This window comes from Mya arenaria, chromosome 15 (assembly GCF_026914265.1).
Source record: "Mya arenaria isolate MELC-2E11 chromosome 15, ASM2691426v1".
Lineage (NCBI taxonomy): Eukaryota > Metazoa > Mollusca > Bivalvia > Myida > Myidae > Mya > Mya arenaria.
The window spans coordinates 26,831,025-26,849,215 of NC_069136.1; the positions used below are offsets into that span (position 1 = coordinate 26,831,025).

At 36.5% G+C, this 18,191-nt stretch overlaps 2 protein-coding genes across 3 annotated transcripts in view; both read right to left on the reverse strand.

Annotated features, from left to right (window-relative positions):
- Positions 1-645: 645 nt before the first annotated feature.
- On the reverse strand, positions 646-4,891 carry LOC128220591 (uncharacterized). Its single transcript, XM_052929039.1, has 2 exons — positions 4,007-4,891; positions 646-3,332 (listed from the first exon to the last, which is right to left on the reverse strand). Exons 1-2 carry the CDS (start codon positions 4,348-4,350, stop codon positions 1,574-1,576), a joined length of 2,103 nt encoding a protein of 700 aa, XP_052784999.1. The 5' UTR covers positions 4,351-4,891; the 3' UTR covers positions 646-1,573.
- Positions 4,892-6,142: 1,251 nt separating this feature from the next.
- LOC128219988 (cohesin subunit SA-2-like) overlaps positions 6,143-18,191 on the reverse strand; it is a 44,310-nt gene continuing 32,261 nt past the window's right edge. The window contains exons 31-34 of one of the 2 annotated variants that reach the window (XM_052928200.1): positions 16,486-16,548; positions 14,541-14,670; positions 13,808-14,326; positions 6,143-7,646 (exon numbers count right to left, since the gene is read on the reverse strand). In XM_052928200.1, the coding sequence (XP_052784160.1) occupies positions 7,617-7,646; positions 13,808-14,326; positions 14,541-14,670; positions 16,486-16,548 (742 nt within the window). In that variant the 3' untranslated portion in view covers positions 6,143-7,616. The remainder of the gene's footprint in view (positions 7,647-13,807; positions 14,327-14,540; positions 14,671-16,485; positions 16,549-18,191) is intronic. The other variant, XM_052928199.1, reaches the window with a different exon arrangement.

The window sequence follows — 18,191 nt, forward strand, 5'->3', positions numbered from 1 at the left end:
GTGTTGGTGATAACTGGTTTGTGTCAGTTATAAATGATTGATAATGCCTCGCTTCGTGGAAGCAGGTATATATTGCTTTGACTATGTAATTTGGTCAGTTGGTTGGTCCTACGTTCCTCAAACAGGGATGATGGTTATGACCCTCATTGATAAGAGGCCAGCAGGTCAAAATTCATGGCCACAGTGACCTAGTGTTCAAAAACATTGTCAGATCAATATGAAGAGAATGCTTGGACCTCGAACTTGGTGGAGAGGTTGGTCATGACCTTAAATTCCCTAAGGGTACATTTTTTTCGAAACGACAAATGAAACGTCATTAAGGGGTTCTACAAACGCCTCTTGTGCTCTAATAATGGCTATCGACCCAATTGGAGCTATTCGTCACATGACTACGAGAGCACTTGTTTGTATCAATTATAATAACGGAAGTCAAATTTCAACATTAACTCAAAAAATGTTTCGGCCATATTGGCCTTCATCAGGCTGTCTCCAATAGTGGGAATGACGTGGACATCACATGTAGTTGATTCTTTTGTACCATTCCAAATACCTTTTCTGACGATGTTGCCATTAAAATGAAAACATGTCAACTTTATAGTGCAAGCAAAATGTAAATTGATAGTTGATAGTTATACTAAGAGTTGAAACTTTTCATCCATCCTTTCATGTCCGACTTCTCCTGTCCAGCTGAAGCTATTTCTCAGCAATCGCCCACTAGAATTCCATGAAACATCTGGAAAGCTTAACTAACAAGACTCTTGACTGCATTCTCTCGGTTAATGATTTTTGAGAGTTATGACCCTTTTGATTTTAATATATTATGCTTCCATAAAATGATAGGACAGCCCCATTAAGCATAATGAGAACATTTTGTCTGTTGTCTTCTCATTTACAATTATCATAGCACTGACTATGGCACAACTTTCTTTACTATGAACACAATTCTAGTGTTTTCAATGCTACCATATTTAACATTCTAAGTTCATTTTTTTTTGTCTTTAAATTGCGCCCACTGCACCACAGCTAGATTCTCGTCTATATGGTAACCTTGAAGAATGTGTGGCATAAGAAAGAAGAACTAGTCATCTTGCCTACCGGGTACTTCTTGATAAAATTTCATAAAATTTGGCCGACTCATTATCCCATTACATGTCGCAAAGGATGTCTGTTTTACTCCCGAAAAAGGCTGTTCCTCTAAACTACAATAAAACATGAACTTTTGAAACTTAAATTTTTGGTCTCCACCACCCACTTTTGCACTCTGGAAGGCCCTTAAACTCTTTCTTGTTTGGAACCATCCGCTGTCTTGGTCCCCTCTGTACCCCCACGATCATTCTCAGCCAATAGCTTTAATGCTACAATATTAAAGTCCGATAATTATTATGTTCTGGTTTAGTATTACAGGAGCAACTTCAGAATTTTTTTATTTATGAGTGTTTTTTTTTTAATATTTCTAAAATTGTTATATCATTGGAAGAGTTTTATTCCTTCACTGACAAATAGGGAACCTCTTCAATTTCTGTTTCCCCCAACGCAAAGTCAGACCGAAGCTTCACCTGACCACTGCCCTTTATTAACCAGACAGCCTTTGTACCTGTATCAGCCCCTCCCTGCCCCCAACCCATAGTATCCCCTCCTTCACAGCCACAGATTGAGGCCCTTTCAACCCCCTAACCACAACCCCTAGCCTTGCCCCTTCCATCGTCACCCTGGTAACCGTCTCCGCTCGCCAATCAGCAATAAGCACGCCCCCAAACCCATCAAAACAAACACCCAAGGGCTTAAACAATTCATTCTCACTACCCTTGTATAGTCCTCCAACATTCAGCCCGGCCCTATCACAAATCATCACACACCCCGCGCTATGGTCAGAAACTATCATATCATCCGAGTCTGGAGCCACATCTATCCTTATAGGTGACTGAAGGCAAAAACTCTGACCCAGTTGTTCTCCGGTGTTTGTAAAAATTCTCACTTGACCCTTCTGGTTGTCATACTGTGACATTCTGGATCCCCTTGTCTCAGTGAAAGTAACATACAACTCCTGAAAGAAGTCCTGGATATCATCATCAAAGTACTGCAGTAAAGCTATACCATGAGGGTCTTGAGCTAGATTTTCAACAACTGAAGAAACCACTGTCTCTTCGCCACTAATATGTATGTGCTTTACACTTTTACTTGTTGGGCACGTGATAAAACATCCCCCTTTACCATCATCAGTTACATCCTCTGCTATATGACCAACATTTACTGTGACCAGCACTTCACCATGTGTATTCACAAGCATAACTTTTTCAGAATCCAGCATGGTCACCCATGCTTTGTCACCATCCACTGGTGCTATCCCATACACGTACCCAATACCATCACTGTATGGGAGTTTAAAGTTGGACATTGGGGTTATGGTCAGAGGATGGGGTTCGTTTTTTGAAGCTGATATATTTATGGGAACTTCTTCAAACAACGAATCTGCAAGACTTCTACCATCTGGGCTTCTTTGCCGTGTGAAAGTCTGGCCTTGGGGTGATAAGACCCTGACTTGACGATGAGTTGCCATTGGCTGGGAAGACAGCTTTCCTAGCATGTTCTCCAATTTGTTTTGCTCAATCTGTCCACTTCTAAATGTCATCGATGGAGTTGAAGATTCTTTCCTTTGTTCTTTAGTCTCATTCTCTATTTCTTTCAGTCTTTTGCAGATGTATGAGCCTTTCTTGGTAACATATATATCATTGTCTTCATTCAGCAGGTGTAAAGCCTCAGAATTTATAGCCATAAAGTCATTGTAATCCCTCTGCCTGTATTCCAAATCCTGGTTGTTTGTTTCAATGTGATGGTCATAGTGGTTAAGCAGTTCATTTTCTTTCCTATCCCTTTCAACATCAATCTCTCTATGCATATGAGTAGCCTGAATGTTGAGCTTACTCAATTCCTGGTCTAAACTTTGAGGATACTGGTATTTTCTATTCTCATTTTCCCTCATTTGCATTTTCAGTCTTTCTCCTAATCCTATTTGCTTCTGCATCAATGTGGTCAAATTCTCTCTGATTTCATTGGCTTCTTCAGACACCAACTTGGTCACATGACCTTCATGCTCCAATAACTTGCATACAATGCATAGCAGAGTGCCGCATTGTCTACATACAAATTTAATTTCATCATTTCGGTGTCTCTCACAGTATTTGCTTAACCTTGACTTCTGATCTTCTTGATGGTCATCTAAATGACCTTGACCTGTAAGGGGAATCAGCTGTTGCTCATGGTAACGAGATGACCTCATTTTCAAGTGGGCATTTGTGCAGGTATTGCAGAAACTCTGTTCACACTGCAGGCACCTGGAATTGTGAAAACACAGACATTTTAACTTTAAAAACAGGAGGCAATACATGAAGCTTTTCAATCAAAAAGAAAACATGCTACATGTAAGAAAATATATAAAAAAAATCATCTTTGTCATATTACACACTACTTCATGAATTGTTAAATGGTACAGTTTGAAACATGGTCAAGGACATGTTATGCCCCTCTTCGAAAAAAAAGTCGTGCAGTTGGATTGTCAGTCTGTTAGCCATGCCTTGCCCGCACAATAACTTGAAAATGTTTTTACCTAAGACCATGAAACTCCACCAGTATGTTGCCCTTGACCAGTAGATGACCCCTATTTACCCCATCTCAAGTTCATAGCATACATTTTAGCAAAAATGCCCACACAAATACTCATATCAGATGTGCAATAATGAAACACCATGTTCGGTATTAATCACATGCAATGAAAGCTCTAGTTGATTTTTGGGTCAGCATGTCAAACATTAATGTATTTCTTTTTAAAACTCATTCTTGCAGTCTAGCAAATGTTTTGGACAAACTGGACATGACGCTGTTTAAACAAAAAAAAAGTTGTAAAGGTTTTTGACACAATTCATTTCGCTCAACTATCTCATACTCTGATTTAAGTGTCATGTCGATTGCATGCGGAAATTTACTATACAAAGGATCTATTTTCAAATACCTGTAAAGAGCCATCCTTCCATCCTGACAAACATCACAAGTGTTCGCCACAGCAGGACTGTACCTCCTTGTCACTGTCCCAGCCGGTATAAGAGTATCTCCCTTTTTAAGGTGTCGTACAACACTTTCAGGGAGGATGACAGGGGATTGACACAGGGGGCAGGTGTAGCCCCGCCCTGGGGTAGTTAGACCTCGCCCGGGGGTGGAAGGGGTCATGTGACCTCGTAGACAGTCGAGGCAAAACGTGTGAAAGCATGAGGAGACCGTCATCTCTCTGAATTGTCGCTGGCAGATACTGCATGTTAACTGCTTGCCCTCACTGTGGACTGCCACAGCTTCAGCCATAATGTTGTTCAGTGTTTTTCAATGCGGCCTATGCATTACCTAGATGCATCTAAGTGTTTTGACAGTATATTTTCTAAAATTGTCTCCAATCAAATTGAAAAACAACAGCATCAGCTATTGTCTTGGATTTGGCATCTTCTTCAAATGAACATTATCAAGATATCAAATTATCTAAGGTCCTAATGAACTACTTTATCACATCAAATCACTTTCTTACATGGTTCTTAATTGTTTGCTAAAAAAAGTTGAACTTGAAGTTAATTGGGCTGACATTAACACAATTATCCTCTTGACAAGATCACATTCTCGTATTATAAACTCTGGATCATGTCTTATCTTTAAGATTTCATGAAATCAGATTTAAATTTGGATAAAAATCCATATCTGTACAACTTTCTTTTTAAAACTACGAAGGTTTGAGTTTATTTATCTAAATTAAAATGGCAGAAAGGTGATTTAAATGTTCAAATACAGATGCAGTGCGTTGAATCACTTCAATGAAAAGGCAAACTGTGCCATTTACTTCTCTTATACATATAGATCTATAGACACTTCCTTTCAATAAGAAATGTGTACTTTTCAAAATTGAACATCATATTAACAGTATGATTAAATATCATTAAAAGAATTTTTTAGCAAAACTGCTCGTAGGTTTTAAAGCGGCTTGTTCACATTTGTTAGGGTCAGACATCATCTTGTTTTATTTTGTGTGAATTAAATGTTAACACAATACTTGCAACAATGATATATCATCCTCAAAAATTCAAATTAGCTCTACAGTTAATAATCATTGAAAATTGTGACAGACGTTGCTCTTTTTGCCTGAAAATTGATTTGTAACGCTATTGAAAATGAAATCATTTTCGACTTGACTTTATTTTATATGAATTTGGTTCAAATGAGCATTTGCAAGTTGCTGTTTGCTGTTTGTTCACAAAAGTTAGTAAAATAACTCAATTTCAACAACTTAACAAAAAAAGTGAACAAGTACCTTTAAGTCAGTTTCGTATGCAAATATTGATCAAACATATAAACCGAAATGAAATTCAAATATTGAAATATTTTAAGAAATGATTCCTTGTGAAAATAATTTATTTTTCTGTACATATTGTTTGTCATGCATACAAATCAATTAAGGAAGTGTAAAATGTAGTTTTTACATTTCTAAAACCTTTTTGATAGAAACAAACATCATCATTTTCATCACTGTAAAAGATTTTCAATTGAGGTAAATTTGGTCATAGTAGCACCAAATAGCCACTGGCAGATTCTAATTTGGACAGAGTTTTATAAATCCAAGCCTGAATTAATTCTATTTCCAATAGCGTTACTAAAGCTTTATGGCAAAGAGCATTTTCAGTCATAAGTTCCCATAATTATTGACAAAAGTGTTTTGAATTGTAGGGGCTGCTACTGTTTCCCTAAAAAGAAAGAACTATTGTGAGATCTCGTCGTGTAATCTAGATTTCTCTCGTTTCCGGCGAGAATAAATCTCATGGATGACAAGCAAGTGTATCCAAATGCTTTAGAAACAGTGTCTTGAAGCTAAGAACTATTTCTTAAAATATAATTTTTATTATCTTGATGCAAACGTAATTGCTATTATTGCTGCTTTTTAAAGATTTTCCACCTGATCATATTTTTTTTTTTTATCTGACCAACGAGTCCCTTAAAACATGTATGAGCTACATGTAAAACAAATAACACATCCTTCCAAACAAAATTTATTTATAAGACAATGTGAAACAGAATACAATGTATAATTTAAAAAAATTAAAATAATTTAAGAGTTTTTATTTGTACTTATTTGAAATGAAAGCTGATAGCTTATAAAATCACTCTCGAGTAAGTCGTTTCCTGGGCAGAACTGATAGCTTATAAAATCACTCTCGAGTAAGTCGTTTCCTGGGCAGAACTGATAGCTTATAAAATCACTCTCGAGTAAGTCGTTTCCTGGGCAGAACTGATAGCTTATAAAATCACTCTCGAGTAAGTCGTTTCCTGGGCAGAACTGATAATATTATATAAATCTAAAAGCTAGAAGTTCAAGAAATGGCACATTTTTTTTATTCTCAATAGAAAGGCCAGACAAAATAAAAATAATCATATACTCATCTGGATTTTAAGTTTCCCTATAAATATGGGGCAGGCTGGCAGATTTTCTTTATTTTATTAATATATTTCAGTTCTGGCCTATTCTTAAGATCTATACATGAACACATACATATATATTTCACAATGTCTACAAAATCTGACAACAAGAATAGCACACGATTTACATTTAAAACAGCAATATTATATAACTATTATAATGAAAAAAAAAAAAATAAATGAAAGAAATAATACACCATGATTAAATTGACTAGATTTATCAATAAAAGAATTTATCAATAAAAGAATATACCTCATTAGCATATAATGATAAAATTTCTAATATGAAATAACACCAGCAATAAGTAAAACAAAAAAAACACTTCTTGTAGTACACCTTTGACCATAAATGTGTGGACAAGAATACATGCCACCCACATTGCAGTAAATTATCAATGGTCATGTGATCGGCATGCGTGAGAAATATTGGTTCGCAAACAGGAAAAATAGCATTTGTTTGATGTCGCAGCACCTTTTTAACACTGATATGAGCATTTTTGAAAAACTTGTATACTAGTTATAGTTTTGTCCAGAGATAAATGGCCAACGGTGTATTTTTACAATAAAATCTAAAATATTGGAATAATTTTTTGTACTTAATCATATAAATGAATGATATCAGCATTTGTTTGATGCCACTGCACCTTTTGAACACTGATATGAGCAATAGTTTTGTCCAGAGATAAATGGCCAACAGTGTATTTCTACAAACAAATTTAAAATATTGGAATAAATCTTTGTACTAACATGTTAATGAAAAATACCAGCATTTCTGTAACACCACAGCACCCTTTTAACACTGACATCAGCATTTTTAAAACCCTTACATAATGGTTTTGTCCAGAGATAAATGGCCAACAGTGTATTTTTATAAAACAAATCTAAAATATTGGGCAAAAACAGCCTTAGTGCTAACAAGTAAATGAATGAAACCTTTAAACACTCTCAATGCTGTAATGACTTTACCCTTGTTCTCTATCAGGAAACAATTTAAAATCACTCGCAACTTGGATTTATTACAAAAAATACTTGAAACATTATTACTGACAGTACAACAGCATTTACAACACAATGAATAGGAAGAAATATTCTTTGGAATCCATGGCAACACATCTTTAGTACGATCCATGAGTGCTGTAGTCTGACTGAAATTAGAGACGTGAATCACAATTAGGAACCAGCGTAATGAAGAGAAAATGCGGTGTAAAATTCTTAATGATTATATGTTGGGGTTATAATACTTAATCTTAAATATAGTATTTAAGTGTTAATCTGATACTGTCATTAGAAAATCAATCTCGCTGAAAAATGTTAATTAAATCAGATATGCAGACTGTCAGTATTCATTACAGGATCATTAACTAAACTTGTCATGGCATATGAACAGATGTGAATGCTATCATTAAGTAATCTAGTATTTCAAGAAATTTAATAGTAAAAAATAATGAGAAAATAGAACGTCTTCCCTGATACATACATAAAATGTTCTATTTTTTATCAATTTTTTAATATTAAATGATAAAATAAATAAATGAAAGCATGATTAATGCTTGATAAAAACTTAATGATTAAAATTTGTACAAGAGCATTATAAAGGCCTTACCAGATTGATTCCATTTTTAAAGGTACAAAGTCTTGATAGATGCACAAAGGAATGTAATAATTTGAATGCATTATAATATTTTAATTACTCATTTCCCTTTAATGATCAAAACAAAGAAAGCAAACAATTTGCGTACAGATAAAAAATATTAGCAACATTTTGCGCGGTTTTTAACTCGGAATGATTTTCGGGCCTAAGTAAAATGAGTTAAACATCATAATATAGCAAAATTAATAATATGTTTCTTTTGTGCATTTATCTTGACTTTCTACCTTTTCAGTGACTCGCTCACGATTTGTAAAATGCACTTATTTTTGACGAAATAAAGTGTTGCAACTCATTAGGAGTGTACTAAGATACTGACGGCTGGTCCAAACCCTTCCACAAAATTAATGTTGATAATATTTATATGCTCAAATATTGTCCCAGATTTTGAATAGCATTAGTAACGCAAATCAACAAAAGGTTTAAAAGTTAAGTAATCCTTTTGTTTGACAATGAGTCCATGTGGGTGTGTGGTTTTGTTGTCTGTTTTCTAATTCTTCCTTTTAATACTATTTTGGCATGTGTTTGCATCCCACTAAAAGCAGAATCTTTTTTTATACTTCAAGTGAATTATTTTTTATCCAATTTCGGTATAAAAGAGTAAAAAAACATATGAGTGTTTTCAGATGCATTAACGGGAAGAAAAAAAAATTAAGTCCCAAAACATGAGCAAGTCCCTTTAAGCGTTAAGTTTCAAAACGAAACGCCATAAAAAACACAAATAAATATTCTCTTTACAACAAATGCCCCTCATGCACAGCTGACTTCGCCATTGAAAACAATAATGAAAGAGTCACCATACACACACGCAGGTCCACACATGTTGAAACTAGTGATGAAATGATTATCGAGTACAATCAATAAATCGTCACTGACAATGCTATGTCGGTGACAATCGATGAAAAAATCCCTACCTACCCTACCTAGAAATTTTGGGAAGGTTACCCGAAACAATTTTATTTTTTTGGCCTAATGTGCAATTTTTTTGCAGTATAATGTGCAATTATTACGTACGTGTTGTGTTGTAATGTTTTTTTTTTCGTTTAGTTGTTAAAAGACAGAAAGGGGTTGTGGAAATTTACTTTCTGTTGCAAAATGCATGTCTATAGCATCACAGGTACTGAATCCAGGTTTAACCACTTAAATGCTCATGATACTATGTATAAATAATGTATTCCTTACTGATATTATGAACTTTCGATTATTGTCCGATAGTAAATCAAAATGCTTGGTCCGATTCGATTTGATTATCGATAGCAAATGGAGTCCAATTTTCAAACCCTAGTAGAAACCTATATGATCATTGTTATTTTAACTCCAAATCTTTAAAAGAAATCGTAACTCTCTGCATACAGAGAAATATCAATGAGATTGTTTTTTTCTTTCGAATTATCTAATGAAAACAGCTTTTATGTTCCTAGGCCTGCAAGCTCCATAATCATCCATGATCATAATTGCATTACACTTGGAGAGGCCCTGATAAAATCTGCTTTGAAAGTCATTGGCATTAAGCTGTATCAATTGGTTGATTAAAAGATGTCTGGGGCCATATTCAGTAACCATTTTAGATAAATCTCACATTATGAGTAGAATCTGAGTGTTTTGATTGGACTGTAAAATTAATTGACCAATCAACTCATTTGAATCACTGATGCATGTCTAAGGATAAGGATATAAACTACGAGAATATTGAATACCGCCCGTGGATAAATCAACCATGAGGGCCTCCAATATTTGTATCTGTGATGGGAGAATCATTCCTTGTAACATCAACAATATTTGTCTTTAATTTAGATTTAAATGTTTGTTTTATTTCATGCTGGATTCTCAAATCAACAAGAGCTGTCACAGTATGTGACGAATGCCCCCGAATGTGACATTGATCTATGAACAAGGTCAGTACATGAAAAGTTGATCTTGCCTTTACGTGTCAAATACATATGGCAAGTTATTTTAAATTGCCTCTTAACATAAAAAAAATACCACCCATACTTGACAACCTAGAGTGTTATGTCCTTATAAGCAGCATTCCATTGTGAATAAACACTAAGTGTGACCTTGAACTTAGGTAGGGACACGGGTCTTGCACACGACACGTCATCTTGGTATGTCGGACACATGTGGCCAGTTGTTTTAAAATCTGTCCATACAAGGGAAAGTTACAGCCGGACATGACAACCTATTCACTATGTCTTTATATGCAGCACTCCATTGTGAATAAACACTTAAGTGTGACCTTGACCTAAGAGGTAGGGACACGGGTCTTGCACGCGACAGGTCGTCTTGGTATGTGAAACACATGTGGCAAAATATTTTAAAATCTGTTCATACAAGGGAAAGTTACATCCCGGACACGACAACCTATACTCTATGTCCTTATAAGCAGCACTCCATTGTGAATAAACACTTAAGTGTGACCTTGACCTTAGAGGTAGGGACACGGGTCTTGCACTCGACAGGTCGTCTTGGTATGTGGAACACATGTGGCAAGTTATTTTAAAATCTGTCCATACAAGGGAAAGTTACAGCCGGGACATGACAACCTATACACTATGTCTTTATATGCAGCACTCCATTGTGAATAAACACTTAAGTGTGACCTTGACCTAAGAGGTAGGGACACGGGTCTTGCACGTGACAGGTCGTCTTGGTATGTGGAACATATGTGGCAAGTTATTTTAAAATCTGTCCATACAAGGGAAAGTTACAGCCCGGTCACGACAACTTATACTCTATGTCCTTATATGCAGCATTCCATTTTGAATAAACACTAAGTGTGACCTTGACCTTAGAGGTAGGGACACGGGTCTTGCACGCGACACGTCGCCTTGGTATGTGGAACACATGTGGCAAGTTATTTTAAAATCTGTCCATACAAGGGAAAGTTACAGCCCGGACACGAGTTATTGAGCCGGACAGACGGACTAACAGACAGACGGACGGTGCGATTTTAATATGTCCACCTTCGGGGGCATAAAACGCAACATAGGTTGATATTTCAACTTTAAAGTAGAAAATTGTCGTTTTTTCTAAGCTGAATTCAAAGGAAACTAACCATGTTTGGACAATGGAAATATGAACATATATGCAACAAAAAAGTCTCAATTATAAAATGATATATATAAATTTAGTGAAAAAATTAGGGATGCAAACGAATGGCAAAATTGATATTCGAATATTCGTTAATTCTTTCGATCGAATATTCGAATATTCGATTACCAATATGAATGTATAAGAAATGTAGTAAACAACTTTTATTGTTTGCTTTAGTAATAGCCGGGGCATTTTAACCCTTCTTCGTTGTAGCCGGTGTACGCGAAGGACCCTGATTTTTCCAAACATTGGCAATGAAATTCCCCATTTACAAAAATATCTAACAAAAGCAATAGCCACTGAAAAAGGCGAAGATCGTTAATGCCGGGTTGAATGTCATGATGCACCAACGGGTCGTTCTGTAGGACGAGCGGCCTCGTTCTGGGATTCACATCTACATAATATAACTATGAAAACACCAAACCTACTCGGAAATTCGATAAATAATAAATCAAAAATAACCCTGAATTTTGACCCATTTATTGTATAACAATGACCTAAATTGCTATTCTATACAGTTACATTTCAAAGCACGAATGTTATATCGAAACATAGTAAACAGCATATAACTAGCACATGTTATCCATATCATAACGGCGATTTGAGCAATACTGCACAGCTTAATTGACAGCCATGACACCACTTTGGTTGCCGATTCCGTTTATTATCCAATAATGGTCATTAGAATTTACCGAAAATAATTGAAAGTTGTTTGATGTCACTTGTCTTATAGCCAGTTTTTATAAAATTACGGGTACTGTTTATAGTCTCCGACTATGTGTCCCTAATTAACATATGACGCGTGTACCGGTATAGTGTCATCACGTCACGCCTCTGGCATTTAGGGGCCAATCATTGTAAAAACAAGACATGCTAATATATACAACAGCACAGATGTAGGAAAAAGGTTTATTATTATATTTACCAAACAAAACGCATCGAATATTCGAATACCAATTTTGACATTCGAATATTAAACGTTCGAATATTCGTTTGCATCCCTAAAAAAAATATATAAGATTTGAAAAAAGCATTGTCACAAATTAGTAGTTTTTTAATTGGTTGAAATATTTCATTAAGATGCATGATGAATACAGCCCCTGATGGATGAAAACCTACCTGCCCGATAGAACCAATTTGGCACTGCCTAATGGTACCTAACAACTAAATGTACTGTACAACATAAGTCAGCAACCTTTTTTTACTATAAGGGTAATATTGAGTGTAAATAAAAGACATACAAAAATAAGGATATGGGTAGATTAATTTAGCACACAAAACCTTTTCAAAAATATAGCAAACATCAAGACTTTAAGAAAATAGTTTGAAGGTAACTGTATTTTCAAACAAGGGACATAATGAAATAATTACTTAAGTCAGAGTTCATAACTGAATAATTTCTAAAGTCAGAGTTATGGTCCTTGTTTGTACATATGAGTATTGTCTCAGGCAACATGTGTACCAAGTTTTATTTGAATGAATCTTAAATGGGTTTTTTGGTCGCCTGCGAAGCATGCAAAGCATGCCTTACACATAGGGATTGGTTTGTACGGCATCATCAACAATAGAGTCAAACTTTAGATTAAATATCTTTTAAATCATTTGGTGTATAGTCCTCAAACTTAATAATATCATTGGTCATGAGCTCAATGACAAGTTTAAAGTGACAACATTTAATATCACAAGAACTAAAGCATTACTAAAATGCAGTAACGCCTATCAGTAAATATCAAATAATACAAGAGGGCAGTGAAGGGAACGCCATTGTTTGTTTGTTTGGTTGTTGTTTACAGTCCAAAAAGGGGCATAACTCCCTAAATTATTATATCCAGAATAATTGGCCATACTATTAAGCATGTCATATTGTCTCTGGAAATATGTGTACCATGCTTGAACATTCAAGGCCAAGGTTAAAGTTTTTGCATTATGTCGACGCCGGCAAAACCTTGGAGACCAAGGATATGACAATACACGAACATTTTTCTTCGAAAAATAGACGAGCTAATATTTGGTCTTAAATAACAAAATAGACAATAAAGCTTTTCTGGGACTGGGAACACTACAGCTGATCTGCAAATCAAATAAATAAGCAAATACATTCTGCACCTAGGATACACTTAAAGCATACATGAACAATTGAATCGCAACAAGCAGAAACAGGTCTCATTAAAAATGAAACCATCGAGAAGAAGGAAATATGACATCATCAGGAAATATGACTTCATAAAAACCTATGACTAAAAAACAAAATGGCTACCAGTGATGTGATGTATTGTAAAGGTCCAGAGCAGTTTAAGGTAACATCACCAAGGCCTATGATAAAAACCAATTTTAACAACAAATGCACAGAAGCTTGTGATAGACTTAAGAAAATCATTGAAAAAAATACATGGCTTAAAATACTGTGAAATTACATATAAATAAATAATTGGATGTGAAATAAAAGCTGATTATTTAAAAATTTACACTGAAATGTACCAATTTCTGTTTGTTGCGATTCAATTGATAAAAGAAAAGCAATCACCATACATGAATGTCTGTAGTCAGTGCATGCTGAATACTTACAGCATGGGCCTGACCCCTGTTCTGTGGAGTAGGGGGCTGCATGTGGTGAGAGTGAGGGGGGTGAGGAGTAAGTGGGGCGGGGGACATCACCCCGTGAGGGTTCATGGGGGATGGAGGCATGATTCCATGGGAGGTCATGGCTGAGGGAGACATCACCCCATGGGGGTTCATTGGGGATTGAGGCATGATTCCATGGGAAGTCATTGGTGAAGGGGACATTACCCCATGGGGGTTCATGGGGGATTGGGGCATAACTCCATGAGAGGTCATGGGTGACGGGGACATTACTCCATGGGGGGTCATAGGGGACTGGGGCATATGATGGGAATGGCTATGGGGGATCATGTGACCCTGGTGGCCCCCCATCATGTGACTTGGGTTGGGAGTCATTGGGGTATGGGGATGTTGGGGGGTAAGAGGGGGAGGGAGCGGGGTGAGGGGTTGAGGAGGGTGGGGGGTCAGAGATGGGGGTGGGTGGCTATGTTGTGACATCTGCTGAATCACTCCGGGATGTGAACGCTAACATAAACAAGAGAAATGATGTTGTAATAGAAATACAATTTATAAACTAAATCATAAAAAACACCGCTACTTAATATATATATAATATTGATTTGATTTCATCTTCTTTAACAACAATTATTTCATGAAATTTTGTTCAGGCTCATATTTATGAGATCTCAAATTATGTAATAAATTCTGATTTCATGAAACCAGCCCCAAGCCAACTTACAGAGTGGTCGTCGATATTCTGTGACGCCTCCTCATACATCCTGTGTTGCTGTCGAGCATACTGGGCAGCTATCTGAGGGCTCTCATATTCACTGATGCTGGGCTCACTTGTCTCGGGCTCCAACTGGGGCCTGAAGAAAAATAGATATGACAATTAAGGGCACACTGGAGTGGGCGAACTGGGCAGCTATCTGTGGGCTCTTATATTCACTGATGCTGGGCTCACTTGTCTCGGGCTCCAATTGGGGCCTAAAGAATAACATATAGGAGATGACAATAAAGAGCATACTGGAGCAGGCGCACTGGGCAGCTATCTGTGGGCTTTCATATTCACTAATGCTGGGCTCACGTGAAGTGACTCAAACTTGGGCCCAATGCATTATAAATAGGAAATGACAATAAAGAGCATACTGGAGCAGGTGTATTGGGCAGCTATCAGCGGGCTCTCATACTAACTGATGCAAGGCTCACATGAAGTTAGACTCAAAACTTGGGCCTGAAGCACTATAAATAGGAAATGACAATAAAGGGCATACTGGAGCAGGTGTATTGGGCAGCTATCAGCGGGCTCTCATACTAACTGATGCAAGGCTCACATGAAGTTAGACTCAAAACTTGGGCCTGAAGCACTATAAATAGGAAATGACAATAAAGGGCATACTGGAGCAGGTGTATTGGGCAGCTATCAGCGGGCTCTCATACTAACTGATGCTAGGCTCACATGAAGTTAGACTCAAACTTGGGCCTGAAGCACTATAAATAGGAAATGACAATAAAGGGCATACTGGAGCAGGTGTATTGGGCAGCTATCAGCGGGCTCTCATACTAACTGATGCAAGGCTCATGTGAAGTTAGACTCAAACTTGGGCCTGAAGCACTATAAATAGGAAATGACAATAAAGGGCATACTGGAGCAGGTGTATTGGGCAGCTATCAGCGGGCTCTCATACTAACTGATGCAAGGCTCACATGAAGTTAGACTCAAAACTTGGGCCTGAAGCACTATAAATAGGAAATGACAATAAAGGGCATACTGGAGCAGGTGTATTGGGCAGCTATCAGCGGGCTCTCATACTAACTGATGCAAGGCTCACATGAAGTTAGACTCAAAACTTGGGCCTGAAGCACTATAAATAGGAAATGACAATAAAGGGCATACTGGAGCAGACCTTGTATTGGGCAGCTATCAGCGGGCTCTCATACTAACTGATGCTAGGCTCACATGAAGTTAGACTCAAACTTGGGCCTGAAGCACTATAAATAGGAAATGACAATAAAGGGCATACTGGAGCAGGTGTATTGGGCAGCTATCAGCGGGCTCTCATACTAACTGATGCAAGGCTCATGTGAAGTTAGACTCAAACTTGGGCCTGAAGCACTATAAATAGGAAATGACAATAAAGGGCATACTGGAGCAGGTGTATTGGGCAGCTATCAGCGGGCTCTCATACTAACTGATGCAAGGCTCATGTGAAGTTAGACTGAAACTTGGGCCTGAAGCACTATAAATAGGAAATGACAATAAAGGGCATACTGGAGCAGGTGTATCGGGCATCTATCTGCGGGCTCTCATACTAGCTGATTCTTTGGGTGAAAAATTCGTAACAGAGATGCCAGAAAATGCAAAACAAATAAATTGTAGATATAAATAATACAGTTAAACTCCGTTGGCTCAAACTTCCAGGGACTGGTGAAAATATCTCGAGCCTTGAATGATTTCGAGCTATTCTGATTATTTACCTTCAATAAAAATAACTTGGTCCTTTACATCTAGTTCGAGCCAAAGAGGAATCGAGCCAAGCGAGTTTGAGCTTAAACAGGGTTCGGCTGTATAGCCAAGATACAAAATGTGAAGTGTTTGTACAAAAATGATTTTTTTTATTATCAATCGATCATTTATTTGTTTTCTATCTCAATGATCAGACTGATTTCCTACACAAACTTACATGTCTCCCTGGCGCCTGAAGTCCCCTCCTGCCTGTCTGTACTGATGGTTGTACGCCGACAATCTATAATTACATAGAACAATGCATAATAAACCATCTTTGTCTTCATATGAAACATCTTCTAGTACATTTGATGCATATTTTTTCTTTAAAGCTCTTGATCTATTTTATTATTTTTTCGTGTATTTGTATATGGAAACAACCTGGATATTAGAAAAAACATGATTTTAAATGAGAGCAGTTTTTTAATTTTGATTTTACTTCAGTGCTTCCCATATTTTAATTTCTAACATATTAAATTTTGTTTAAAAAAACTAATGGACTTGTTAATTCAAAGTAATGTTTAATGACAAAAATGGCACTTCTTTGACACCTTATATAATAGCCATTACAAAAACATAATCATGAATTCATACATATTATGTAATAAGAGAGATTGTTTATATGTCCTGTTTTGCTGAAACTATAATTGCATTTATTGATACATACCTGGGCCCGATTTCTCACAAATTATTAAGTGTAACAAGCTTGAGCTTATTTCATTAAACATTTTTTACTTTATCCTGATTTTACTAGATAAAAATAAGAATACCATGATTATCTTGAAGATAATTTCAATTGAGGTCCAGAAAGTAAATATTTCACACACTAGTTTTTGACCCCATGTGACTTAATTTCAAACTTATCTAAGAGTTCATCGATGCAAATATTCCTATTAAGTTTCATGAAGATTGGTGCAGATATAATGCCTCTGTTTGTTCCCAAGATTTCTCTAAGATTTGACTTAATGACCTAGTTTTTGACACCATGTCACCCGCTTTTTAAAGTCTACCAAAATTACATCAAGGGGAACATTCTGACCACAGGTTGAACAAAGTCTAACATATCAATACCAATATTTGGTTCCAGGCATGATTTCTTAAAGATTTGACCTACTAAACCAAGTGGAGGTCAAGTTTTGATTAAGGGGACCATTCTGACCAAGTTTGAACATTATCTGACCAATCTCTACCAAGATATGGTTCCGGACAGATGGAAGGAATGACGGACGGACAGCGCCAATATTCCCTTCCCGAATGGATTTGTTTGGCAGGGCCTTGTTATGAGCCTTGCTACATGCATCACTAACAGCAAATCATCAATGATTATACATGCACTAAAATTCATGTGAAGATCTTAAAAGCAGTTTTAGTTATAACCATGGTTTGATATTTTGCAAGACAATAATGACACCATGCCAGGCAAAAGCTTGACTTTGTGAAACAGACTTGTAGCTAAATATCTACATAGCTGATTGTTCAGCTGGTACGGAAACGTTTTAAAGACAGGTTAAGTTTATTCTGGTTATTCAGGTTGCAGAGCAGTTACTGGTTTGTCACCATAATGCAATAACTCAATAGCTGCTTATTTCTTTTATAAGCACTTACTCATTTCTTGCAAAAGGGTGATTACTGTCGATCTTATAGCTGTCTTATACCTGCGCATACCAACAAGATAATCCTCTTTGTATCCCAAAAATATGATTTCTTATAACCATCATGAGGCCAAACCAAATTGATTCTGTTTAATGTCATCTGACTGGTAGGTTTTGGCTCTTCAAAACCAAAAGATTTTACAGTTCTTCAAAATCTTAAATACTCAAGTATCACAAGGGATATTGTATTTATAAAGTGAATATAATAATTAACCATGTCTGGAAGTATTCC

What these genes read in the sequence shown, in the direction of transcription:
- LOC128220591 (XM_052929039.1), bottom strand. Translation starts at nt 4,350, where the DNA reads ATGGCTGAAGCTGTGGCAGTCCACAGTGAGGGCAAGCAGTTAACATGC. An exon ending in GGAAGGATGGCTCTTTACAG is followed by an intron (nt 3,333 to 4,006) that starts GTATTTGAAAAT and finishes TCACAATTCCAG; the next exon opens with GTGCCTGCAGTGTGAACAGA.